Genomic DNA, 27,289 nt, shown 5'->3' with positions numbered 1-27,289 from the left:
TTGCCATCATCAAGAAATTCACTAATGCAACCGCCTCTACCCAAATCATCATCCCATACACAAGAAATATGTAACAATCTCTCCGACGTGTTCTAAGTAAAAATCACTAATATATACAGCAACTTCGAATACCAGACACCTCCATCGACCTTCCCAGGCTGCTAACCATACAAATCACATAGAACGTCCTATTCATTGAGGAGACTGAAGCAATAGTGGAGACAGTCCTCTCAGGAGCTTGAACAGAGCCCCTGCTCCCACTAGATCGATAATCAAGGATGAGCCGCGATCAGTGCTGCACTCACTTCCATCATCAACACCTCTCTCAAAACAGCCACCTTGCTAAATAACTGAAAACAAATGCCCAAATCACAGCCCCCCACAAAAAACCTCAGCCAACCCCGAAGTATTCAGAAACTACCTACCCATCTCACTACTCCCCTTCTCAACCAAACTCATAGAAAAGACCATCAACAGACAATTCTCAGACCACCTAAAATGCTACAGACTCGCAATCAGGATTCTGAAACAACCCCAGCCCCGAAACAGCCCTCATCACAGCCACCGATGGCATACGCACCATCCTCCACTGTGGACAGACCGACGTCCTCATCTTCCTCGAGTCTTTGCAGTTTTCGACTCTGTCTCCCACCACACACTAATTACCAGACTACACACAGCGGGAATGTAAGGACCAGCACTCAAATGGATAGCTTCCTTCCTCTCCACAAGAACACAACAAGTCTGGCTCTCGCTGTTCACATCAGAACCCAAGGACCTAATTTGCATAGTCTCACAAGGATCATCACTTTTCAACATATACGACTCCTCTGTCATCATCAGATCCCACAGAATCAACATCATGTCCTACATCGACGACAGCCAGCTCATTTCTTCCCTCTCAAATGATGCTGTCACTACCATGACAAACTTGCATAATCAGGGTGGCCAAATGGATGAAAGCAAACAGCCTCAAGCTCAAAACCAACAAAACTGAAGTGTTGATCCTCAGGAATAAGAGCTCACCTTAGGACTCCACCTGGTGGCCCGCCAATCTTGAATTCACCCAAACTAACTATGCTAGGAACCAAGGCCTCAACCAGGACACCAACTTCACCATGAAGTCCTAGGTCAACACTGACACCTCCTCATGCTTCCACATCCTCTGCATCTTACATAAAATCTTCAAGTGCCCTCCAGTGGACACTATATGTACCATCATTCAGGCCCTAACGACAAGCAAGTTGGACTATGGCAACACACTCTACACCAGCATACTAACCCACTTCGTTCACAGACTTCAAACCATCCAAACCACCACCACCAGACTCGTCATCAACCTCCCATGCCAAACCTACATGACCCCACTCCTCTGAGAACTCTACTGGCTACCCATCCCGAAGCACTGCCAGTTCAAATTTCTCACACATACAGTCAAGTCTCTACCCAACAGGGGACCTGGATACCTCAATCACCGGTTTCACTTCGACCAACCCACCAGACAACTCTGCATAGTGTCACTCTCACTTGCACACAAATACTGCATCCACAGAAGCAGAATGGCGGGTCGATAATTCTCCTACCAAGCCACCACCACGGACCCCCACAACATATCAGGGTTTCCTCCTCACTTCCTGAATTCCACAAGAAGCTGAAGACCGGGCTATTCCAGTATCAACTGTTTATTTCTGTTTGCTATGGACCCATAAAACATACAAAGACATAAACAACAAAGGTACATCATACATTATAAACATGTGATAAAAACAGTAAAAAGCATTCCTGAGATATAAAACAAAGTTACCATGATATATTGATCTAATTTCATAAATTGCATGTGCTAAAGCAGTGTCATCAGTTTCTTACTAAAGGGTTGTTCATGATGATCACGGTCATTTTAAAATCCAATTACATAAAAACAGAAATAATAACTAGGGAGTTGGTGACTGCTAGAAACACCTGGCTATTCAACTAGTCTTCTTGTGGGACCATCAAGACAGCCTGTATTGAGACCCAGCCTCACCATACGCCTACACTACCTACTCATCACCTGGATACCCTCACTGGTGAGAAGCAGTGCTTTACAAATCCACCTTACATTACATTGGTATATGGAAACTTCAAGACAAACAGGCATCCCCAACCTTGCTGTATAGTAATGTAGTTTCGCAAAACAGACTGATTTGCACTGCGAAGTGTCATTCATTCCTCTTCATTAGTCTGTCCTCAACTTCTTTTTCATGGATATTGAAGCAAATGGGTCCAGCACTTTATTTGTGGGGACCCTCAGCAATAACAAAGATAAAACAGCTCACTGCTGTGCACATTGACAAGCCAGAAAATATTTGTTAATTTCATATCACCAAACTGTGAAGGCGTCTGACGGGAGCTTTGGATATACAAATAGTAGTACAAAATCAAATGACTTAGCCAATGTCAAGGCAAAAATGAGCAGAAATGGAGAGTGAAATATATATGCTAAAACGCACCATCACTTTTAACAAGGCGTAACGTACTATGTTATGCACGCTGCACGCGCGTACCGCCTGCATACTTAATACAAAGGTTAGAAGTGATGCCAGAGACAGGGCTCGTGCTTACCTGATAGGCTGCCAGGTCTCTGCAGGGTAGCACTCGCGTACAGCTCCGGATGCTTGTTGTATTGATCTGACGTGTGCACCAGACGTTTCGTTGGAGATAGCGTGGCGTAGGTCCCGATGGTGGAGCTGAGCTGATGGATGGGCGAGGAGGAGATGTTGGACTGGATGGTGGGTGGCGAGGTCACCCGCAATGGGGACGGAGCGAGTCCAGCCGATGACACGACGATGTTGATGGGCGAGCTGGTGCTGTAGGACTTGGCTAGTCTGCTCGGGGACTGCTTGGGGGAGGAGACCCGTTGCGTGGTGCTGTAGCCCGTGCTCTCCGAGGCGGAGCCCACCCGCTGGAGCTTGGTGGGGGAGCCGCCCTGCTGCATGGACAGAGGCGAGCTCACCCTCTGTGCGGGCAGCGTGGAGCTGGAGTAGTAATGCTGCGAGTCGGGCAAGTGGAAGGCGCTCCCATGGCTTGGCACAAAGGATTCCCTTGACTGGGAGGAGGCGTGTGATTGCGAGGATTCAGATCCGGCTATATTGGCGGTCCTGTTTGCCGTGCCCTGCAGTCAAAGAAAGAAAGAGACGTCTCAAGAAAAACACAATGCAGATCTGCGCTCCAAAACCACCGGTTTCTGTGGGTGTACTGGTATTTAAGGGGAAAAAACAATTTAAGGCGATGGGAACATTACTCTAGCTTGGACATTTAAGTGGTAACTTTTTTATTTGTGGGGTAAAAGAATCTATATCTTAGCAACCATGAAACCAATGTCATTGTTCGTGGACTTCACGTAAGGTAAATTAGTAAAGAAAATCCTTAACGCTTGGAATATTCATGAGCTGCTCACCCTAAAATAACCACAGCGCACTTGAAGTTTATGTGCAAAGACAGAATGATGACTAAACAGATTTTTTTTTTCACCAATGAAAACAAAAAACACGCTTTCTGCCTGTGGAGACCCCTCGGAATCTACGTATTTTATGACGGAGACAAAGTTCAGCCTGCGCGAGACAGCACACAGGAATGACAGACACGCTGCTCTCGGTTCTCTGCAGCCTTCCGCTGTTAGAGACGAGCGAGTGAATTTTAAAGCAAAGCCCGCCGCCGCTCGCTGCACAAGAATTCAGCCCTCAGCACAAAGCACTGCTGCAACACGAATGGGAGCTGTATTCGCATGAACAAGCAGAACAAAAATGCTATTGCTAGCCCCTCTTTAGCGAGTAGAAAAAGTTCCCGCAGCTCAGTCCTTTCACTGTGTGCAGACAACCCCCCTCCCCCATCCACTTTGCCCGTATCTTGAAAGCACTTGCCTCTCATTTCTTTACAATGGAGCTCAACAAATCCTGGGACAGCTAAGGGCAGGGGTGCATGCAGGTTGCGGGGTCGTTCAGAGCCGGGGCCGGTGGTGGGCGGCGGGAGGGGATTTTTTTCCCTAATCTGCTCCAAGGGGCCCTTTGCATTTGAAATAAAGGCGCACATTGTTTGCCTCCTGTGTCCAAGTAGGTCTGCGGCGGCTCTGAAAGTCCGCACTGTAACTGCAAGTCAGACGCTTTCCCGAGACGTTTACAGTAAATTGGAGTAAAAGAAGAAAACAAATAAAAGAAGAAGGAAACAAATAAAAGAAGGAGGAAACACCCCGAGCAATTGCTCCCGTTCGACAAGGTCATGTTGTTGCTGAGCCTCTCTTTAGCTAGCAGAGAAGGGAGCAAGCGGACTTCTCTACACACAGCGACAGCATCCGAGTTAATAACGTAAATCACCCGGGCTCAGAGCTCACCCGCGCTCACTAATCTGTAGAGTTAAAGCAGTCTCCCTTTCTCTCGCAAAAGGCACGAACTCTCACATTGTATTGTATTGCTGCATTTATGGACCGCTTTCTACCTCTAGCGCTTGTCCACATGGATGTGTGTGTGTGTGTGTGGTGGGGGGGAGAGGGGGTATATGATTTGAAGTGTTTCATAATGTTGTAAGCCTATCTCTATGCATGAAGCCCTATGAAATCGTTAGGCTACAAAACAGTGATGGATGGAATGCTTCAATTCACTTGTAACCAGGGCCGCATCTCAATCCATCTATATAGTCCATCTATATTTTGGGATGGATCGGGCTGCAGCCCCCAGCAATTGCCATTAGCTGAGATTTGTTCAAGCATTCCATCCATCACCTTGTTGTTTTTGTATCTGACGCCCTAAGGGTTCCGGGTATATCCAGACGTGGATCCTGGGCTCACTGTGCCATCGGAACTAAGCTTTACCTGGCAGAAGAGCCCTAACAAGGGTAAATTTGGTCCTAGGTTGCTTGTGTTCCTGTTCAGGTAGTACTTGGCCTAGCAATTCGGGCTGGCCTGTTCCCATGAGGAGCAGGGTCAAGATTGATTTGCAAATGGCTTGGTCCAAACGGAGGTCGCACAGCGGTTGAAAAATGATGAATTGGGATGCAGCCCAAGCAATTGCCAGTGGAGGAGATTAATTCAAGCATTCCATCACCATGTTGTTTTTGCAGTTTAAAATTGGGCATGAGTGACCAGAAGTGCTGGCTTGCCTTAGGTCACAGCCATTCGTCGAAGTGGGTAGATGTGCACCTACTTTTTTGATTTATGAAAAACTGTTCCCCTACATTTTATGAAAAGACAAATGTCCCGGGATGGTAAACTCCAGTCGTGCAAATGCTTCAGCCTAAGTTTCAATCAAGGAGTCTCCTGTGCTGTGAGTCTGAGGTAGGGGCAGGCAGCTTAACAATAAACAGGCTTTCGTTCCAGGGTGCCTCCTTTCCGAAAGAAATGCCAATGCGCACAACTGGTTAATCTGCAAAAGTAAAGGTGGCTTGGGAGCAGGTACTGGTTTCATTGATTGAAACAAGTGAGGATTTGTAATGAAAAAGATTTATTATTTTCAACTGGTAGGTCAAGGGAGTTACCAGCTGAGCTGCACAGTGTGTGCTTTTCAGGGAAGTTAGATAAAATTAAATCATTATGTACAGACTGGGTATTATTATACCTATATTTTGGAAGCACGATTTTATCTGAAACTCTTCTGCACATTTGTCAGCAGTCTGTCTTATACTGTGTGTAATGCAAGTTTAACAAAATGAGATACACATTTTCAGTGCAATCTGTCACAGGCTGGGCCCTCGTATTGCTAACAACATACAAGCCACAATTCTCCATTGCAGCATTCAAGATTTTATTCTGTGGCTGTCTGGTTACATACAGACCTCTCAGTGTGCATTAACTACTGATAGCGGTTTCATAATACCCAATAGTGCACTCATCACTGATTAACATTTAATTTGTGAGTTATTATATATGTAGCTACCTGAAGGAGGCTATTTAGGGGCATATTTACAAGAAAGTGGCACATCATAGATGATGCACCACTTTTCTTGCGCCCCTTTACTGGCACCTAATGACACCATGGTTGAGCTTTATTTACAATGGCGGTCTTTAGCCCAATAGTGACAGCATTTTTGAAGCTATTGTGGAGCACAGGGAGGCCACCTGTATATGATGGATGTCATTTTAATGCCTGCTTTGAGCATAGGTTACATGCATGCATTGCTCCACTTTGTAAATATGGCGCAGGTAAATTGCCTCCTTAATGCCACATTAGCGTAAAAACAAAATGATGCTAGTGTGGTGCAATGAGGCGCAATGGGCTTGTAAATATGGGCATTCGTTTTTTTAGCCACACCTTTGACCCCACACCCATTGACCTGGTCCCCTTTGTATTCAGCATCACAGTTCCTATACTTTTTTTAATAGCACTTCGATCGCTGGTCACTTAACAGTGTGGTGTTTGGAAGAAGGATGTGATGTAGAAAGCCTCAGTTTATATTGCCTTGAGCTCGAGTCATTTTTAAGCAAGCAGGGTATATACATTGGCATCAAGTATATAGCAGGCATCCCTGGTTTGCTGAGACAGTCCTGTGTTTGTCAACATCTATTGTGAATAGAGTTATTTAAAGTTAACTCATGTATTGGTTTTTAGAGCGAGTCACTGAAGGCAGAGGAAGGCAGGTTTTTATCTGTTTCAGTGTATAATTAGCTATCTGCCCCAACAGAAAGCCACATAACTATAACTGATGATACTGTGTGTAGAAGGTGTTTTTAGTTCCCCTTTAATTCATCTTACAAACTCATTGTCAGCCACTGCTGTCAGCTCATTATGTATCCCTTGGTCAATGCAAAATTGGAGTCCTACTTTTATGTTTGTGTAATGGCCTTGCTTTCTGCAGGGCCAATGCAGAAGCAAACCACCAAAAGTGTACTGCTGAGCAACCAGGACATAGGTTGGATAGCATGAGGGTGCGGGTATGGGGGATTAAAACCTATAGGCAACTATGTCACACCAAACTAGTTGGACTGGCAGCCGGGTGCTGTGTGTATTTACACCAAAAATTGGAGTGATCACAGAAGGCTGAGCAAACCAAATAACCCCATGTACAAGGTGGGGATAAAGTCAGCTGACTAAAACAATACAAAGTGGGACAAATAAGAGTTGGAGCAGGAAAGGAAAGGAAGTTGGTGATAAGAGCAGTTGCCATATGGAGTTTAAGAAGCAGTTGACATGTGTAAAAAAGAATAGAAGCTCTGATCCTGAGTGTAGCAGTGTTAGGGTCAGTGTGTGTGGGATTGGAGCCAGGGATGTGGCTAAAAACAACAAAATATTCTGCAACTATTTTGTTGGCTTTTCATCTTTAGGTGAATGCATACAAAATAGAACACACATGCACCTTAAATGGAAATAAATGTAAGTTAATGTCATCTTTGGGATACGCACTATGTTACATTATGAAAGCTCGATTGGCGGTTGCAATAACTTCTGATGCTTGTTTGGTTAACCTGACAGTCACAGGATTTAATACTGCTTGATCCTGTTGGGAGTATTGACGTGCATATATAGTGTTATGAAATCCCAGCCTGTGGCAGAAAGCACTGGGAAAATGAATCTCAATAGTTTTTAAACTGTCTTGCACACTGTAAAATAGCTTGATTGAAAACTGTGCAAAAATGTTTAATGGTTGTTAAAACACTAACCTTCCAACATTCTTACAGAACCTGTGGAGCCTAGAAAAGTGATGAAAGTGATGTCTGGAGGTAAATCTCCAGGGCCAGACGGTCTCACAGTCATATTTTATGAGACCTTTCTCCCAGCCCTCCAGGACCACCTAACATATCTGTTTAACTCCATTTACTCAATGTACTAACCTAATCCCTACCACATGTGAAGCAGAGAGTGGTTTAATTCCGAAGCCTGGTAAGGATCAGAGTTACTGCTCATCAAATTGACCCATTGCTCTGTTAAATACAGTTGTAAAACTATATACAAAGCTATTGGTAAGAAGGTTGAAAAATCTCCTTCCCGGATTGATCCAACTGGATCAGGTTGGTTTTATTTGCAACAAACAAGGAGCTGATAACATCAACCGTTAGCTCACTTGGTTGAGAAAGCAGATAACTGCAACACCTCAGCTATGTGGATATCTCTTGATGTGGAGAAAGCTTTTGACCAAGTCAACTTGGCATTCCTTAGGACTGTGTTAGATAAAATTCCTATGGGATTCGTTATGACAGATAAAATTATGGCAGGCTCCACTTCTCAGACTGCAGTTATTCAAATAAATGATCAGTGTTCCAAACCTATCAAACTGGCACGGGATACTAGGCAGGCTGCCCCTTTTTCTCACTTCTGTTCACCATAGTGGTGGAATCCTTAGACATAATGATAAGACAGACACAAGAGATATCTAGCATCTGGTTTGGGGGTCACTCACACAAAATTAATTAGTTTTTTGCATGATGTCCTCCTTACCCTTACCAACCTGGAGGCTTACATTCTGCCTTTGGTCTAGGCATTGGACAGTTTTGAGCAGGTGTTGTGTTTCAGAATCAATAAAGAAAAGTCACATATATGTAATCTAACGATTCCAGCGAGTACACTCCCCTAATTCTGGAAGCTAGCTCCCTATCATGGGGCAACCAGCGTCATTAAATATCTGGGCCTTATTATCACCAACCACTTGGAAGGATGGTCTAGGTTGAATTGGTGGGAAACACCTCAAGAATACCATTGAATATTTGAGAAGATGGCACCCTCTACATATTTTAAACAATAATGTATTTCTTTTTTAAAAAGACTGGTATCGCCAAAAACAGGGCGTGGCTATGGGGTCTAAATTTTCCCCAGCATATGCTAACCTTTTTATGGTTTTTTTTTAACATACTATTATTTGGAGCAAAGAAGGTAATATATGGAATTCTGATATTTTATTCTGGGGTAGGTATATAGATGATTGTCTCATGATTTGGACGGGGGATATACAAAAATTGAATGACTTTATAAGTTATCTTAACGCTAACACACTCAATGTTCAATTTACTTTTGAATATAGTTCAACAAATATTGCATTTTTAGATGTAGAACTTTACATTCAAGATAATAAAGTGGAAAGTCGTTTACACAGAAAGAGTACAGCGTGTAATGCTATTTTACACGCGCAAAGTGCACACCCGAGACATCAAATATATGCCATACCATATGGTGAAATGGTAAGAGCAAGGAGAAATTGTAGTCGAGATGTAGAGTTTGTACAATGTATAGAAGACATGAAAGAGAGATTTAAAAATAGAGGATATCCTCGGGATGTGGTGGATAAGGCATATGATAGAGCTATGCGTCTTGATAGAGCAGACACACTTATTCCAAAATCTAGACCTAATAATTCTAATATTCAGTGTGTAGTTAACTACACTACAACATCAGCAATTTTGCGTAAATGTATGAAAAGACATTGGCATTTACTTAAGTCTGATCCGGTTCTTAGACATATAATCTCGGATACTCCAATTTTGTCTTATCGTAGGGGAAATACTCTAAAGAGTACATTGTGCCCCAGTTTTCGATCGGAACCGCTACAAGAAAATTGGCTCACAATTCGCAACAAAGGTTTTTTCAAGTGTGGACGATGTGGCATGTGTAGACTGACCAGGTCAGGTATCTCCACATTTAAAAGTTCAATAGGGGATCAGTTCACCATCAGATACAATATTACTTGCGATAGCAATTATGTGATTTACATGATAATTTGCAAATGTGATCGATATTATGTGGGCAGTACGATCAGGTCATTAAAGACCAGAGTGAGTGAACACTTTAGGGCACTAAGACATGACGATGATAGATATCCTATAGTCAGTCACATGAAAAACTGTCCGAAGCAAGGTAATACTAAGGTATTCGAATTTTTTGGTTTTGATCATGTATCTAGAAATCCTAGGGGTGGCAATAGAGAATTGGCCCTTAGGAGGCGTGAGTGCTACTGGATTCTTAAATTACGAGCGGTTGAATGGGGTCTTAATTCAGATTTCGAAATGGAATATTTTCTGGGTAATTGAACCAATTTAGCAGCAACTTACATATTATTTATAGTATGTGGCTATGATTAGTGATGTATGGAGCAGACTTATTATATATTATTTTGTACTTTATCACTTGTTAATATTCAGGTGCATAATGAGTGTTTATGATGATGGATTGTCAATATGATTATATAATATTTTCATTATAAATGTTTGAGTGATTATCGAATTGTTAATATATTGGAGTGGTCATGATACACATATGGTGATTTCCCTGAGCTTTGATATGGATTTCTTTAGATTATATTGATCTAGCAATTTAAATTGATGCCTTGTTAGATTGTGTTATACTTTGGATCTAGTGGGGCTTATGATTGGTCTTTTTCTTATTGCTTGGTTTTCTTGCATTTAGCATGAGTTATAAGCATTAGATGTTTTTCAAGATTTTGGTTTGCCTTAGACTTACCTTATATTACTAAATCTATTTTGACTTAAGTGATTACACCAGTTGATGTTTATATTTTTTATTTCAATATGGCGCCGATAATGGGCTTTTGTAGTCCCTTTTTGATTGCTATACTTCGTTATGGAAAGGAGGTGTGGAGTTTATCTAGTCTGTAGGAAGTTGGCTCTATATGTGCTATTTCAAAGTAAGGAATAGCATGCACAGAGTCCAAGGGTTCCCCTTAGAGGTAAAATAGTGGTAAAAAGAGATAATACTAATGCTCTATTTTGTGGTAGTGTGGTCGAGCAGTAGGCTTATCCAAGGAGTAGTGTTAAGCATTTGTTGCACATACACATAGACAATAAATGAGGTACACACACTCAGAGACAAATCCAGCCAATAGGTTTTTATATAGAAAAATATCTTTTCTTAGTTTATTTTAAGAACCACAGGTTCAAATTCTACATGTAATATCTCATTCGAAAGGTATTGCAGGTAAGTACTTTAGGAACTTCAAATCATCAAAATTGCATGTATACTTTTCAAGTTATTCACAAATAGCTGTTTTAAAAGTGGACACTTAGTGCAATTTTCACAGTTCCTAGGGGAGGTAAGTATTTGTTAGGTTAACCAGGTAAGTAAGACACTTACAGGGCTTAGTTCTTGGTCCAAGGTAGCCCACCGTTGGGGGTTCAGAGCAACCCCAAAGTCACCACACCAGCAGCTCAGGGCCGGTCAGGTGCAGAGTTCCAAGTGGTGCCCAAAACACATAGGCTAGAATGGAGAGAAGGGGGTGCCCCGGTTCCGGTCTGCTTGCAGGTAAGTACCCGCGTCTTCGGAGGGCAGACCAGGGGGGTTTTGTAGGGCACCGGGGGGGACACAAGTCCACACAGAAATTTCACCCTCAGCAGCGCCGGGGCGGCCGGGTGCAGTGTAGAAGCAAGCGTCGGGTTTTCAATGTTAGTCTATGAGAGATCTCGGGATCTCTTCAGCGCTGCAGGCAGGCAAGGGGGGGATTCCTCGGGGAAACCTCCACTTGGGCAAGGGAGAGGGACTCCTGGGGGTCACTTCTCCAGTGAAAGTCCGGTCCTTCAGGTCCTGGGGGCTGCGGGTGCAGGGTCTCTCCCAGGCGTCGGGACTTTAGGTTCAAAGAGTCGCGGTCAGGGGAAGCCTCGGGATTCCCTCTGCAGGCGGCGCTGTGGGGGCTCAGGGGGGACAGGTTTTTGTACTCACAGTCTTAGAGTAGTCCTGGGGTCCCTCCTGAGGTGTTGGATCGCCACCAGCCGAGTCGGGGTCGCCGGGTGCAGTGTTGCAAGTCTCACGCTTCTTGCGGGGAGCTTGCAGGGTTCTTTAAAGCTGCTGGAAACAAAGTTGCAGCTTTTCTTGGAGCAGGTCCGCTGTCCTCGGGAGTTTCTTGTCTTTTCGAAGCAGGGGCAGTCCTCAGAGGATGTCGAGGTCGCTGGTCCCTTTGGAAGGCGTCGCTGGAGCAGGATCTTTGGAAGGCAGGAGACAGGCCGGTGAGTTTCTGGAGCCAAGGCAGTTGTCGTCTTCTGGTCTTCCGCTGCAGGGGTTTTCCGCTGGGCAGTCCTTCTTCTTGTAGTTGCAGGAATCTAATTTTCTAGGGTTCAGGGTAGCCCTTAAATACTAAATTTAAGGGCGTGTTTAGGTCTGGGGGGTTAGTAGCCAATGGCTACTAGCCCTGAGGGTGGGTACACCCTCTTTGTGCCTCCTCCCAAGGGGAGGGGGTCACAATCCTAACCCTATTGGGGGAATCCTCCATCTGCAAGATGGAGGATTTCTAAAAGTTAGTCACTTCAGCTCAGGACACCTTAGGGGCTGTCCTGACTGGCCAGTGACTCCTCCTTGTTGCTTTCTTTGTTCCCTCCAGCCTTGCCGCCAAAAGTGGGGGCCGTGGCCGGAGGGGGCGGGCAACTCCACTAAGCTGGAGTGCCCTGCTGGGCTGTGACAAAGGGGTGAGCCTTTGAGGCTCACCGCCAGGTGTCACAGCTCCTACCTGGGGGAGGTGTTAGCATCTCCACCCAGTGCAGGCTTTGTTACTGGCCTCAGAGTGACAAAGGCACTCTCCCCATGGGGCCAGCAACATGTCTCTAGTGTGGCAGGCTGCTGGAACTAGTCAGCCTACACAGATAGTTGGTTAAGTTTCAGGGGGCACCTCTAAGGTGCCCTCTGTGGTGTATTTTACAATCAAATGTACACTGGCATCAGTGTGCATTTATTGTGCTGAGAAGTTTGATACCAAACTTCCCAGTTTTCAGTGTAGCCATTATGGTGCTGTGGAGTTCGTGTAAAACAGACTCCCAGACCATATACTCTTATGGCTACCCTGCACTTACAATGTCTAAGGTTTTGCTTAGACACTGTAGGGGCACAGTGCTCATGCACTGGTACCCTCACCTATGGTATAGTGCACCCTGCCTTAGGGCTGTAAGGCCTGCTAGAGGGGTGTCTTATCTATACTGCATAGGCAGTGAGAGGCTGGCATGGCACCCTGAGGGGAGTGCCATGTCGACTTACTCATTTTGTTCTCACTAGCACACACAGGCTTGTAAGCAGTGTGGCTGTGCTGAGTGAGGGGTCTCTAGGGTGGCATAATGCATGCTGCAGCCCTTAGAGACCTTCCCTGGCATCAGGGCCCTTGGTACCAGAGGTACCAGTTACAAGGGACTTATCTGGATGCCAGGGTGTGCCAATTGTGGGATCAATGGTACATTTTAGGTGAAAGAACACTGGTGCTGGGGCCTGGTTAGCAGGGTCCCAGCACACTTCTCAGTCAAGTCAGCATCAGTATCAGGCAAAAAGTGGGGGGTAACTGCAACAGGGAGCCATTTCTTTACACAAGCCCCCCCCAGCCCACAGGCCAGGAGACTCAGCCAACGCTGGAAGAGTCTTCCTAGTCTGTCAGGCGAGGAAGAGTAGAGGAAATGGCTGGTTTGTTGCAGGGCCTACTCTGCCTTACATCCTCCTGTTCAGGTCATTCCCTCTGGGGAACTGACCCACTTCCACAGTGATAGGACCTAGTCTGAACTGCCTCTTGTCTGTGCTTTTTATGTCTTTACCCATTCTCTCTATTTTGAGGTCAGAGGTATCCACCTCTGCTAATCTTATCTTAGCCAGGGTCACCCCTAGCTTACCCAAAGAGGTTACCCAGAGCTGGAGTAACCCCACCATGACCAACAGGGTCAGGGGGCCTAACTTGTTATTTGGCATGGGGTCAGACCACCATGCCAAGGATAGTGCAGCCATAAAGGCTAACACCCAGCAGAGGCCACTGACAGCTGTCAGTGCCCAGAACCACACCTTTAGCTCTTCACCTACAAGGGAAGGGGCTAAGTTACAGGCTTCTTTGGGTTCAGGGTGCCTGTCTGCTGTATTAGAGTGGGGGGTTACCACATCTTGTAGTAAACACCCTTCTTCCACTCTTTCTTCTGTTAGCTGAGGAGCCACCCACTCAGGCTTAACAGTTGCCTGACTAGCCAGGACTTCTTGTGGGTCAGGTTGGACTTTATCAGAGCCATTTTTGGAGTTCTCCCCTACTGGAGCAGAATCTCCTTGGCTTGCTGGAACCTTGGCTAAAGGTTGTCCACCTTTCCTACTCTGTTTCCTTTTCTTTTTCTTCTGGGGCCTACTTGCATTTACTGCAGAGGCAGGCACTCCAGAATCCTTGGGAGAGGACTGGCCCTGGACCAGTTCTTCTCTTAGGCTCTGACTAACCTCTGGGTAGTCATTTCCAAGGAGACAATCAAGGGGGAGGTCTGTACTGACTACCACCCTTCTCCAGCTAAAAGTTCCACCCACTTCTATGGGCACAAGAGCCACAGGCCTATTAGTGACCCTGTCTGGGCTAACTCTTACTCTGGCCATCTCACCTGGGATGTACTGGTTTGAGAGTACCAGCCTGTCATGCACAATAGTGTGACTGGCACAAGTGTCTCTCAGGGCAGTGGTTGGGATTCCATTCACCAGTAGGTGGTGGAAGTGTCTACTTCCCTCTGGAATCTCCAACTCACCTGTTGGGCCCTGTTTCCAGTTGAAGGCTATGAAGACCTCCTCATCTGAGGAGTCATCTCCCATGGCTACACTGGTTACCCCTGGAATTTTGTTCTGGGGTTTGTTTTTGGGACAAGAAGTGTCCTTGGTGTGGTGCCCAGACTGTTTACAGTTGTGGCACCATGCCTTAGTGGCATCCCAGTTCTTACCCTGGTACCCACCTTTGTTTTGGGTTGTGTCTTGGGGCCCACCCACCTGTTCTGGTTTTTGGGGGCCTACAGAGGACTCTTTTTCTTTGTTTCTAGGGTCACCCACTTTCTCCTGGGGAGTTTTTGTAACCCCTTTCTTTTGGTCACCCCCAGTGGAAGTTTTGGTTACCCTAGTCTTGACCCAGTGGTCTGCCTTCTTTCCCAATTCTTGGGGAGAAATTGGACCTAGGTCTACCAGATACTGATGCAACTTTTCATTGAAGCAGTTACTTAAAATGTGCTCTTTCATAAACAAATTATAAAGCCCAACATAGTCACACACTTCATTTCCAGTTAACCAACCATCTAGTGTTTTTACTGAGTAGTCCACAAAATCAACCCAGGTCTGGCTCGAGGATTTTTGAGCCCCCCTGAATCTAATTCTATACTCCTCAGTGGAGAATCCAAAGCCCTCAATCAGGGTACCCTTCATGAGGTCATAAGATTCTGCATCTTTTCCAGAGAGTGTGAGGAGTCTATCCCTACACTTTCCAGTGAACATTTCCCAAAGGAGAGCACCCCAGTGAGATCTGTTTACTTTTCTGGTTACACAAGCCCTCTCAAAAGCTGTGAACCATTTGGTGATGTCATCACCATCTTCATATTTTGTTACAATCCCTTTGGGGATTTTTAGGATGTCAGGAGAATCTCTGACCCTATTTAAGTTGCTGCCACCATCGATGGGACCTAGGCCCATCTCTTTTCTTTCCCTTTCTATGGCTAGGAGCTGCTTTTCCAAAGCCAATCTTTTGACCATCCTGGCTAACAGGGGGTCATCTTCACTGGAGTTATCCTCAGTGATTTCAGAGGTGTTGGTCTCTCCTGTGAGGGAACCAGCATCTCTGACTATTATTTTTGGAGTCAGGGTTTGAGGGACCCTGTTCTCCCTAGATAGGACTGGTAGGGGGGAATTTTCCTCCTGGTCACTATCCTCTTCCTCTGAGTTGCCACCCTCAGAGGGGTTGGCCTTTTCAAACTCTGCCAAAAGCTCCTGGAGCTGTATTTTGGTAGGTTTGGGGCCCATTGTTATTTTCTTTATTTTACAGAGTGACCTTAGCTCCCTCATCTTAAGATGGAGGTAAGGTGTGGTGTCGAGTTCCACCACAGTCACATCTGTGCTAGACATTTTGCTTCTAAAAGTTGGAATACTTTTTAAGAATCTACAACTGGTTCTAGAATCTAATTCAAACTTTTACAAACTTTTAAACTCTAAAAGAAATGCTAAACAGGATCTAACACAAGGCCCTAGCAGGTCTTTTAAGAATTTAGAAAACTTTTCAAATTGCAAAAATCAATTTCTAATGACAATTTTGGAATTTGTCGTGTGATCAGGTATTGGCTGAGTAGTCCAGCAAATGCAAAGTCTTGTACCCCACCGCTGATCCACCAATGTAGGAAGTTGGCTCTGTATGTGCTATTTCAAAGTAAGGAATAGCATGCACAGAGTCCAAGGGTTCCCCTTAGAGGTAAAATAGTGGTAAAAAGAGATAATACTAATGCTCTATTTTGTGGTAGTGTGGTCGAGCAGTAGGCTTATCCAAGGAGTAGTGTTAAGCATTTGTTGCACATACACATAGACAATAAATGAGGTACACACACTCAGAGACAAATCCAGCCAATAGGTTTTTATATAGAAAAATATCTTTTCTTAGTTTATTTTAAGAACCACAGGTTCAAATTCTACATGTAATATCTCATTCGAAAGGTATTGCAGGTAAGTACTTTAGGAACTTCAAATCATCAAAATTGCATGTATACTTTTCAAGTTATTCACAAATAGCTGTTTTAAAAGTGGACACTTAGTGCAATTTTCACAGTTCCTAGGGGAGGTAAGTATTTGTTAGGTTAACCAGGTAAGTAAGACACTTACAGGGCTTAGTTCTTGGTCCAAGGTAGCCCACCGTTGGGGGTTCAGAGCAACCCCAAAGTCACCACACCAGCAGCTCAGGGCCGGTCAGGTGCAGAGTTCCAAGTGGTGCCCAAAACACATAGGCTAGAATGGAGAGAAGGGGGTGCCCCGGTTCCGGTCTGCTTGCAGGTAAGTACCCGCGTCTTCGGAGGGCAGACCAGGGGGGTTTTGTAGGGCACCGGGGGGGACACAAGTCCACACAGAAATTTCACCCTCAGCAGCGCCGGGGCGGCCGGGTGCAGTGTAGAAGCAAGCGTCGGGTTTTCAATGTTAGTCTATGAGAGATCTCGGGATCTCTTCAGCGCTGCAGGCAGGCAAGGGGGGGATTCCTCGGGGAAACCTCCACTTGGGCAAGGGAGAGGGACTCCTGGGGGTCACTTCTCCAGTGAAAGTCCGGTCCTTCAGGTCCTGGGGGCTGCGGGTGCAGGGTCTCTCCCAGGCGTCGGGACTTTAGGTTCAAAGAGTCGCGGTCAGGGGAAGCCTCGGGATTCCCTCTGCAGGCGGCGCTGTGGGGGCTCAGGGGGGACAGGTTTTTGTACTCACAGTCTTAGGTAGTCCTGGGGTCCCTCCTGAGGTGTTGGATCGCCACCAGCCGAGTCGGGGTCGCCGGGTGCAGTGTTGCAAGTCTCACGCTTCTTGCGGGGAGCTTGCAGGGTTCTTTAAAGCTGCTGGAAACAAAGTTGCAGCTTTTCTTGGAGCAGGTCCGCTGTCCTCGGGAGTTTCTTGTCTTTTCGAAGCAGGGGCAGTCCTCAGAGGATGTCGAGGTCGCTGGTCCCTTTGGAAGGCGTCGCTGGAGCAGGATCTTTGGAAGGCAGGAGACAGGCCGGTGAGTTTCTGGAGCCAAGGCAGTTGTCGTCTTCTGGTCTTCCGCTGCAGGGGTTTTCCGCTGGGCAGTCCTTCTTCTTGTAGTTGCAGGAATCTAATTTTCTAGGGTTCAGGGTAGCCCTTAAATACTAAATTTAAGGGCGTGTTTAGGTCTGGGGGGTTAGTAGCCAATGGCTACTAGCCCTGAGGGTGGGTACACCCTCTTTGTGCCTCCTCACAAGGGGAGGGGGTCACAATCCTAACCCTATTGGGGGAATCCTCCATCTGCAAGATGGAGGATTTCTAAAAGTTAGTCACTTCAGCTCAGGACACCTTAGGGGCTGTCCTGACTGGCCAGTGACTCCTCCTTGTTGCTTTCTTTGTTCCCTCCAGCCTTGCCGCCAAAAGTGGGGGCCGTGGCCGGAGGGGGCGGGCAACTCCACTAAGCTGGAGTGCCCTGCTGGGCTGTGACAAAGGGGTGAGCCTTTGAGGCTCACCGCCAGGTGTCACAGCTCCTACCTGGGGGAGGTGTTAGCATCTCCACCCAGTGCAGGCTTTGTTACTGGCCTCAGAGTGACAAAGGCACTCTCCCCATGGGGCCAGCAACAGGTCTCTAGTGTGGCAGGCTGCTGGAACTAGTCAGCCTACACAGATAGTTGGTTAAGTTTCAGGGGGCACCTCTAAGGTGCCCTCTGTGGTGTATTTTACAATCAAATGTACACTGGCATCAGTGTGCATTTATTGTGCTGAGAAGTTTGATACCAAACTTCCCAGTTTTCAGTGTAGCCATTATGGTGCTGTGGAGTTCGTGTAAAACAGACTCCCAGACCATATACTCTTATGGCTACCCTGCACTTACAATGTCTAAGGTTTTGCTTAGACACTGTAGGGGCACAGTGCTCATGCACTGGTACCCTCACCTATGGTATAGTGCACCCTGCCTTAGGGCTGTAAGGCCTGCTAGAGGGGTGTCTTATCTATACTGCATAGGCAGTGAGAGGCTGGCATGGCACCCTGAGGGGAGTGCCATGTCGACTTACTCATTTTGTTCTCACTAGCACACACAGGCTTGTAAGCAGTGTGGCTGTGCTGAGTGAGGGGTCTCTAGGGTGGCATAATGCATGCTGCAGCCCTTAGAGACCTTCCCTGGCATCAGGGCCCTTGGTACCAGAGGTACCAGTTACAAGGGACTTATCTGGATGCCAGGGTGTGCCAATTGTGGGATCAATGGTACATTTTAGGTGAAAGAACACTGGTGCTGGGGCCTGGTTAGCAGGGTCCCAGCACACTTCTCAGTCAAGTCAGCATCAGTATCAGGCAAAAAGTGGGGGGTAACTGCAACAGGGAGCCATTTCTTTACATAGTCCATCTTCTATTTCGATGGCACGTATTACGTACGTTTAGAGCTCTGGCTTTTAAAAAATCGGGCTTTCCCGGGCGCCGGCTTCGGTATTTACACACGCCGAGGCGCGCAACAAACACGTTTGGATTATTGGTTAATCCACGTTACATGGTTGGAGATAAGCGGATAGCTATACAGTATCGGGCGATTAAGTTTTAAATTTGGACATTTTCTACAATTAGGTGTTTTTGTTTTATTCCTATAGTTAATCAATCATACAATATTGGTACTGGATGGAAATTTGATTGGCTAATACAATATTAAGGTATGTACTCTCAGGCAGTTTTATATTATTTGAATCATTGAACTCCGAGTATCTTGGATTAATAATTTAGAATATTGATACTTTTCTTATTTGTATTATAGATTCAATTGATGACGTAATATCAGTTCGTCATCTTTTTACATTTCTTACCTACCTATGAAGGTATGTGCTGAGTTTTCGTGCATTAGATCATTACGGGTTAAATAATTGCACTACATAGGTGATTGACCTTCTTGAATTGGTTTGATTAGTGGTTCTCTATACTTTATGTTTGCACATTTTGTATCATATTCTTTGGGTTGTTTATTTGACTTATATTTTGAATATAAGTTGTGATATGAGTACCATGATCACTTCAATATATCTATTTATCACTTAAATTTTGTTTTTGAATTTTGAGACCTACATATGGTGTTTCCTTGTAGAATAAGTCACCTATTATCACTTATGTTGTAATATAGATTTCTTCTCACGAGTGTCACTGGTGTTGGGACATTCTATAGATAAGTGTTTATTAAATGTCATTATATTTATCATAGTAATAATTATGTTTTGTAGCCCTGATGAAGTCTTTGAGAAGAATTTATTCTCATTGGACGAAACACGTGTTGGCTATTGTTGGACTTCAGAAGAGTTGTTTCCATATGGACTTAAAGTTTTGTCATTAAATTGACATTGGATTACTGGGGGATTGTTCTTATGATTTTTATTTTTATTTCCGATCCGATTACGATTAATGATCACTTTTCCAAATTTTGTGACGATTGTCGGCCCAAACTGACTTTCCATTCTTGAGTGCCCTGACATGTACATAATCTGACCCTCTACATATTTTGTGGCTACAATGCATCAATATGATCAAAATTAATATCTTCCTTAGGATTTTATATCACTTCCAATCAATACTGGCCCTCTATTCCCCCTTGAATATTATGCAGTCCAAACGCTACCTTTTTATATTGGGGGGAATAAAAAAAACCTTGCTATAAATTACTTATGCTCCCCAAAGATACGGGAGAGATCTCATGTCCAAATCTTATGAAGTACTACAGCGTTGAGCATCTCCACTATAACTCAGAGCGATCAGTGAGGGAAAGTGAGAAAACACTGCTGCATATGGACCGTGCAGTGGCATGCCATCCATTGTGGGACTTCGCATGGCTTACCAGACCGGCAAGACCAATAAGTGCATATACATTGCCACCCCAACTAAAACAGTTTTGGAGATCGGGGACCGCTTAGTTGCCAAAAGAGGCCTCACCACATTCACCCCTTCAACCTCCTTTCTAGCCAGAAACCCAGATCTTACTCCAGCCTTTAACCCTTGATCCTTTCCTGAGTGGGCAGGAGGTGAATGCACGCCACTGAAGGATCCCTTTCACAGGGACTCTATTAAATCTTTTGTACACTGTATTAGAGGCTTTCACTCAGAGAAATCTCACCTACAATATTACCAACTTTGGCACTGGGCACTCAATCTGCCAAATGCCCTGGTCATGACAGAGTATGTCACACACTTAAAAACTGATCTGAGCCTTTGAGGGCACAAGATGTCTTATCTCAAGGACATATCATGCCCTCTGGGATTCAAAACCAATCATCCGCCACACATTTCAAATCCAATGGGAGAAATATTTGGAGAAGAGAATCCCAGATGAGACATGGGGGCGTATATGGAGGGAAATTCTAAAAGCACTAAGAAGTACTCAAAGAGAATTGGAGTGCAAAATCATGTACCGATGATACATTACCTTGGAACGGCTGTAACTAATGTACACTTAAGCATCAGTGTGGTGCTGGCCATGTGAGGTGAAATCAGGGTCTTTCCTTTATATTTGGTGGTCATGCACAGTCATCCAAATGTTTTGGAAAAAAATACTGGGTCACATCTAGTGGACACTGGGTTATCCATTACCTGCTGATCCTGGTATTCTGATTTTGGAAGTGAAGTGAGTGGACACGGAGTGTATCACAGGGGCAGAGTGTGTACTTATCTGTCACATGATGAGCGGCCAAGAAACTTACTGCCCTTCACTGAAAGAAAAAGACCCCCGCTGGCTCTCTCTCGTTCCATAGGCTATGCCAGACTAAGCAGTGGAGCAGATAACGCAGAAGATATCACTTCCAGAAAGGAAATTTGGGGACAAATGGCAACCAATAGATTACATGTCCTGCCTGGAATTTCTCTGTTTCATCTCCCAGAGACCCAGGGCCATATTTATGAGAGGTTTGCACTGGTGTTGCACCAAAACGTTTGATACATTGGCGGTGCAAACACTACTCCAAATCTATGAGATGACACGTGGGCAAATGTGTAATTTTTCTAGATTTGCGTCGTATAAAAGCTGCGACTCAAGCAACTGCACGACGCAGAAAGTAATATATGCAAGGTAGCTGTTCCCCAGCAAAAAGTAATGGAAAACAAATGTAGTGATAGTTATGGCTTAGGCAATGTATGCCACATCGTATGGATGTGGCACACAAAGCCTAAATAAGCCATAATTTCCCGTGCATCAGTAACCCAGGTGTAGGAAATGATGCAGTTGCTGTGCCATATAAACCTGAACATCCAAAAACGCTTTGTCAAACTAAACTACACAATGGAGCTGGTCATCCTGCAACCAGGAGTAGCAAAGAGACCACTACTAAGGAGGCAGCAAAGGAGGAGGGAGCGTGCGTTCTGCCAACATCTCCGTCATCAAGCTCAGGAAGGATGAGGTGATCAAAGTCTATAGGACCAGGAGGGAGCCCATTATAGAACTGCTGCAGAAGATTAGCCAAGTCTGCTGCCTCCAACTGACAGGCCCACTAACATTCCTCCCCAGGTGAAACTGACGGCTGTGCTACATATGCTGGCCTCTGGGTCATTCCAGGTTACAACAGCAAGAGTGACAGGACTCTGCCTTCTTGCCCACTGTCCTGGATGCCATCATTCGCCTGACACCACAGTGCCTCCTCTTCTCTAAGATACAACATCAACAACAGGAGACCAAGCAAAGGCTTCTATGCCATTGCAGGGTTTCCACATGTCTTGGGGGCTATGGACTTGGTCCCCCCAGCTGAAACAGCACACTGCAGTCGGAAACACAAATATCCCATCAATGCCCAGGTCATCATGGATCATCTGGGGAGGTTCATCAATGTGCTAGCAAAATACCCAGGGAGCGCACATGATGCACACATCTTCAGGCGCAGCATCATAAATGAGCGCTTCCAGAACAGGTGATATTGGAATAGCCTACTTGTTGATAAGTAAATTTGAACTATGCAATAAACCAATGAAAATGTAAACATTTATGATAGAATAGTCATACATGTGTATGTTGATGGAGCAAGGGCCATCTGAACCAGAGGTGTGTCTCAAACTTCCACCATGCATCATGGTACGTGCATAATGCAATTCCATGACTAATATGTCAAGGCACACAAAGCACCTTTGGGTGGTTTTCTATGTCAAAGGATGTAGGACAAATGCAGCCCTGTGCAAAATGCTGTGTTGCTTCACTGTGTGCAGAGGGGATGTCCCATGTGTATTGGTGTTTCAATGAAACTGCCATGGTTCATGAAATATGTACTCTATACCAAACAAGGGAAACCTGGGATTGTGTCCAAAATAGCACACCCAGCTGATGTGTAAGAAGGATAAATAACTGTAGTCCCTGAAGGTACTAGTTCTTACTATGCATGCTTCACTCCATGGCACACATACATAGTTGACAATGTCTCTAAGGGTTATATATGTGCAGAAATGTGTCTTTTCCTGCACAAAGAGTAATTTGCATGCAGCACATGTACCATGGTGCAAGGCTGCCTATGCTTGTGCTAGGCAGCCCATTGTGTGCCAGTGCAGGGTGAAAGGACATGAATGTGCTATGTGGACAGAATATTGTGCAACATTGCCCTTTCCCAGTGACACAGTGCAGTGTAGATAGGTGACTTTATGTACTGCACTGTGCCACCTTCCAACATTTCTGCCCCCTAGTGTTATATGCACATGGTGGGAACAACATACAGCAACATGTACCTAATAATTTCACTTACTGACAATCGTACACTGATCTGTCTGTGTCAGTAGCTACAGAACATCTGTGAGCAGTAATGTGTCACTGCACTCTGCGTGAAAGATGGAACCACATCATCTGTACTGATTAAGGAATCACGTAAAAATTCATGTGAATGCCAGAAAAGTCCACATGACTACTAAAGCTACACAATAGATAATTGTGAGATGAGTGTCACCTCAATGGTGTACGTATGTCCACATTTTGAAAGCTGTGCTAACAAATGGTATGGTAATAAATTAGTGTATAACACATGCAAGTAAATTGTCCAAAGTGATAAGGGCAACACTGGAAGTATAAGCAAAGTCAATGTGTGGCATGCAATGTAAATGTAGGCCCCAGAAAGGTTCAAGTACGATTATTGTGTAACTCTGTGACACCAACAGTACAAAACAGACCTAAGTTTTACCTATACTGACAGTGTAGGTACACGCATACGCATATTGAATAAGCCACATTGACATACTTAAGCGTGATAGTTCACCAGTTTTGTGGCGTAATTCATCCTTATAAAATGCATTACAATACTGGAATGTAAACCTCACAGAGTCAAACACAATGCTGTGAAAAATGTCACACATTAGTCAAGAACATATATTAGCAGTGCCATAGGAGATGGACAGGCGATCCCATCCCCCTCTCCAGCAAAGGTCTGACTTAATAGGATCCCAGGCATGAATCCTTGCTGGAGTGTAGTACCAGTAGGATGCCACTTTATAGGTTGACTCTGTTCCTGCCGCATTGTAAGCTGTGTGATGTGTCCTGTACAAAATGCTCTCCCACTCCTCCTCAGAGAGCTCTCTCTCCAGCTCCCTCTCCCTACTCAGCTGACCCTTAGTTTTGGGCGGTTGGACCCCCCCCCCCGCTGGAGAGCATAAAGCTCGGAGATCAATCGCTTATCATCCTTTTTTATTATAATCCATTTTTCAAACGGTGTTAAGGGCCTATCTATTAATGTTCTATTGGCTGGTAACAGAGCCCAATGTCGTATCTGATAATACATCATCCTGTCTGCCTCAGTTAAGCCATATGTTTCCCTCATCTGGTCAAAGGGGATCACTCCATGTTCATCAAAAAAACAACCAACCCTTTTACAACCCCCTTCATGCCACCGACGAAGTGCCTCCATTTTAAGGCCTGGACCAAAATCAGGATTCGCGCCCAGGGGGGGTCATTGGGGACGGAAAGGTCGTCAGGCCCATTCGACTGGCAATGTGGTCCCCTCCTCTATACCTCCGTGACCGGGGATACGTACAACCCACGCACTCTGTGACGGCGCTTAAGCCAAGGCTCCTTCCATATATGTGAGCCAACCACTGCCTGATCCATGAAACACCAGTGTTTCTCGGAGGATGGGCGGCTCCATTCTAATAGGAAACGCAATTGTGCCGCCTGAAAGTATCTCAGGAGGCAGGGGACAGCCAGTCCCCCCTCCCGCTTAGGGCGATACATCACGAGTCGTGGTAGCCGCGCCGCTTTCCCCTCCCATATAAATCTTAGGACCGCTGTTTGAAGGGTTGTTATTGTTCGTGGCAGGGGTTCCACTGGAAGTGCCTGAAACACGTACAGTACGCGTGGCAAGATGGTCATCTTAACTGCCGCCACCCTACCCAACCAAGACAGCTTAAGCCTCCCCCAGCTCTCCAAACCTCGCTGCACCTCCCGTGTCAATTTCATGTAATTCAACATCGCTGTACGGGCGACCGTGGAGCCTAACTCAACCCCCAAGTATGGGAGCTTTGAGGAAGACCATATGAAGTGGAATCGGGCCCTCAAATCTCTTTCATGCTCAGCTTCTGATAAACCTACTCATGGCCTGTGACTTTAGCATATTGATTCGGAAACCTGAGACCCTTCCAAATTCCTCAAGTACACTCATTAGTGCAGGCAGTGAGGTCGCAGGGTCTGCCAGAGTAAGAATCACGTCATCCGCGTATAATGAGATGAGGTGCTTATCTCCCCCCAAACTTCACGCCCGCAATCCTAGGGTCATCACGAAGCCGCTGCGCATGGGCTCCATATACAGTGCAAACAAGAGGAGCGAGAGGGGGCACCCCTGCCGGGTTCCTCTTTGAACCGAGAATGGCAACGAGAGCGTCCCATTAACCTGTACCGCCGCCCGGGGTGCTCAGTAGATACACCGGATCCATGCCATGAAACCAGGGCCCAGCCCGAAGCGCTCTAGCACCTTAAACAGGTATGGCCAATGAACCCTATCAAACGCCTTTTCAGCATCAAAAGAGAGAAATAGCGCCTCCCTTCGAGAGCGATCCGTTTTATCCAATAGATGGAGCCGTCGCTTGGTGTTATCACTACACTGTCTAAGTGGTATAAATCCCACTTGATCAGGGTCGACCAGGCCCGGCATATAGTAATTTAGACGGTGCACCAGTATGCCGGTAAACAGTTTGGCATTGATGTTCAGGAGTGAGATCGGTCTGTATGAGGCGAGGTTCTCGGGGTCCTTCCCCGCTTTCGGAATTACCACGATAGTGGCATCAAGCATGCTAGGCGTAAGAGCCCCCGTGAGTCGAAAGGAATTGAAAAGTCGCACTAAAACGGGTACAAGTTCCATACAGAAGGTCTTATAAAAAAGTGCAGAGAAGCCATCGGGCCCAGGTGACTTCCCGGCCTGCAAGCGCGAGATAGCTGATATAACCTCTTCCGCCCTTATAGGTTGCTCTAAAGAAGCCGCATCCCTCTCAGACAAAGGCGTAATTGCTATACCCTCTAGAAAGGCCTCCGGTTTTGAATTACCGGGCTCTTCGGCCTCATATAATGCCTGATAAAACTCCACAAAGGCCTCCGCTATTTGGTCACTTGTACGTGCTTCCGTTCCCGAGGGAGAGCAAACCATTTGTATCATTGACACCGCTCGCTGCGCTGGCAACCGATGCGCTAGCAGCTTCCCACATTTATTACTTCCTATATAATCCTTGTGCTTGAGGCGCGCCACCCCATATTCTGCCCTATCCCAGTCCAGCCCTCTCAACTGTTTCCTTACTTTCTCAAGCTCTCACCATACTCTCGGTGCTCCGGTGTGTTTGTGTGAACGCTCAGCGCTCTCACTCGCTGTTCCAGATTCTCTCTAATTAGTCTCCTTGCCTTGTTGTCCCTAGCGGAGAGCGACCTCACCTACCCCCTCACAAGAGCCTTCAGTGCCTCCCACAGCGTCGCCGTGCTAGTGGTCCCGTCTTCATTACGGCCGAGGTAGTCTATTATTGCCTTGCGGATCTCCTGTACTGTTACATCGCTCTGAAGCATTGAGTCCCTAAAACGCCACTCCGATGCACTCACTCGCTCCATATTTGTGCGGACCACCACAGTAACCGGGGCGTGGTCCGACAGGGTTTGAGGCTCAATCAGTGACTCCCTGATCTGGGAAAGAAACTCTTGCAAGGCCAGGAAAAGGTCTAGCCTGGCATATGTCTTAGTCGCTGCCGAGTAAAAGGAGTAGTCTCTTAACATGGGGTGAGCCCTACGCCACACATCCACCAAGCCATACTCACTCAGCCAGTGACGACCAGCCTCTGTTATTGACCCTGCCTGCCCCCACCTGTGACCTGAACGATCCAAACCCCCGTCCATTACCAAATTGAAATCGCCCCCAACCAGAATAGTGCCATCCGGGGACTGCAACAGTGGGGTTAAAGCTTGTTTTAAGAAGGCTTCCTGCTGGAAGTTAGGCGCGTACAGAGAAGCGATAGTGAAGGAAAACCCCCCCAGTCTCAATCGCATAGCCAGAAGCCTCCCTTGCACCTCATGCAATTTTGACACCACTCCCCCCAGGAATGAACGCGCTAGTAGTATCGCCACCCCTGCGTGCTTTGATATTGCCGCTGACCAAAACTGCCTGGGGAACCACCTAGAACGCATACGATAAGTGTCTGTCGGGACGAGGTGTGTCTCCTGTAGCAAGCATATGTGACTCCCCGACCTCTCTAGGTTGGACAGAACGGCTAACCTCTTGGTAGGGTTATTGAGCCCACGGACATTCAAACTCATACATTTAATAATCATATACTAAGCTAAAGGCAGCAAGCAGAAAGGAAGAGAACGCACAAGAAGGACACTCCCGTGCCAAAATCTATCCCACCTATAGCAACAAGCCCTGGGAATATCTCCACTTAAGTGCCAACCTCGCCGGGAAACCCAACAGCATTCAACCAATACGCACAGCAGGTGCACAAAACATAAAAGT

General features: G+C 45.9%; 1 protein-coding gene across 29 annotated transcripts in view; it reads right to left on the bottom strand.

Annotated features, from left to right (window-relative positions):
- Positions 1 to 27,289, bottom strand: part of CTNND2 (catenin delta 2) — a 3,139,673-nt gene that overhangs the window by 1,575,887 nt on the left and 1,536,497 nt on the right. For all 29 annotated transcript variants that reach the window (XM_069219651.1, XM_069219660.1, XM_069219653.1 and 26 more), the window contains one exon: positions 2,602 to 3,151. In XM_069219651.1, coding sequence (XP_069075752.1) covers positions 2,602 to 3,151 — 550 coding nt within the window. The remainder of the gene's footprint in view (positions 1 to 2,601; positions 3,152 to 27,289) is intronic.

The sequence above is a fragment of the Pleurodeles waltl genome, chromosome 2_2, assembly GCF_031143425.1.
Source record: "Pleurodeles waltl isolate 20211129_DDA chromosome 2_2, aPleWal1.hap1.20221129, whole genome shotgun sequence".
Taxonomy (NCBI): Eukaryota; Metazoa; Chordata; class Amphibia; order Caudata; family Salamandridae; genus Pleurodeles; species Pleurodeles waltl.
This window is presented reverse-complemented; position numbering and strand designations above follow the sequence as displayed.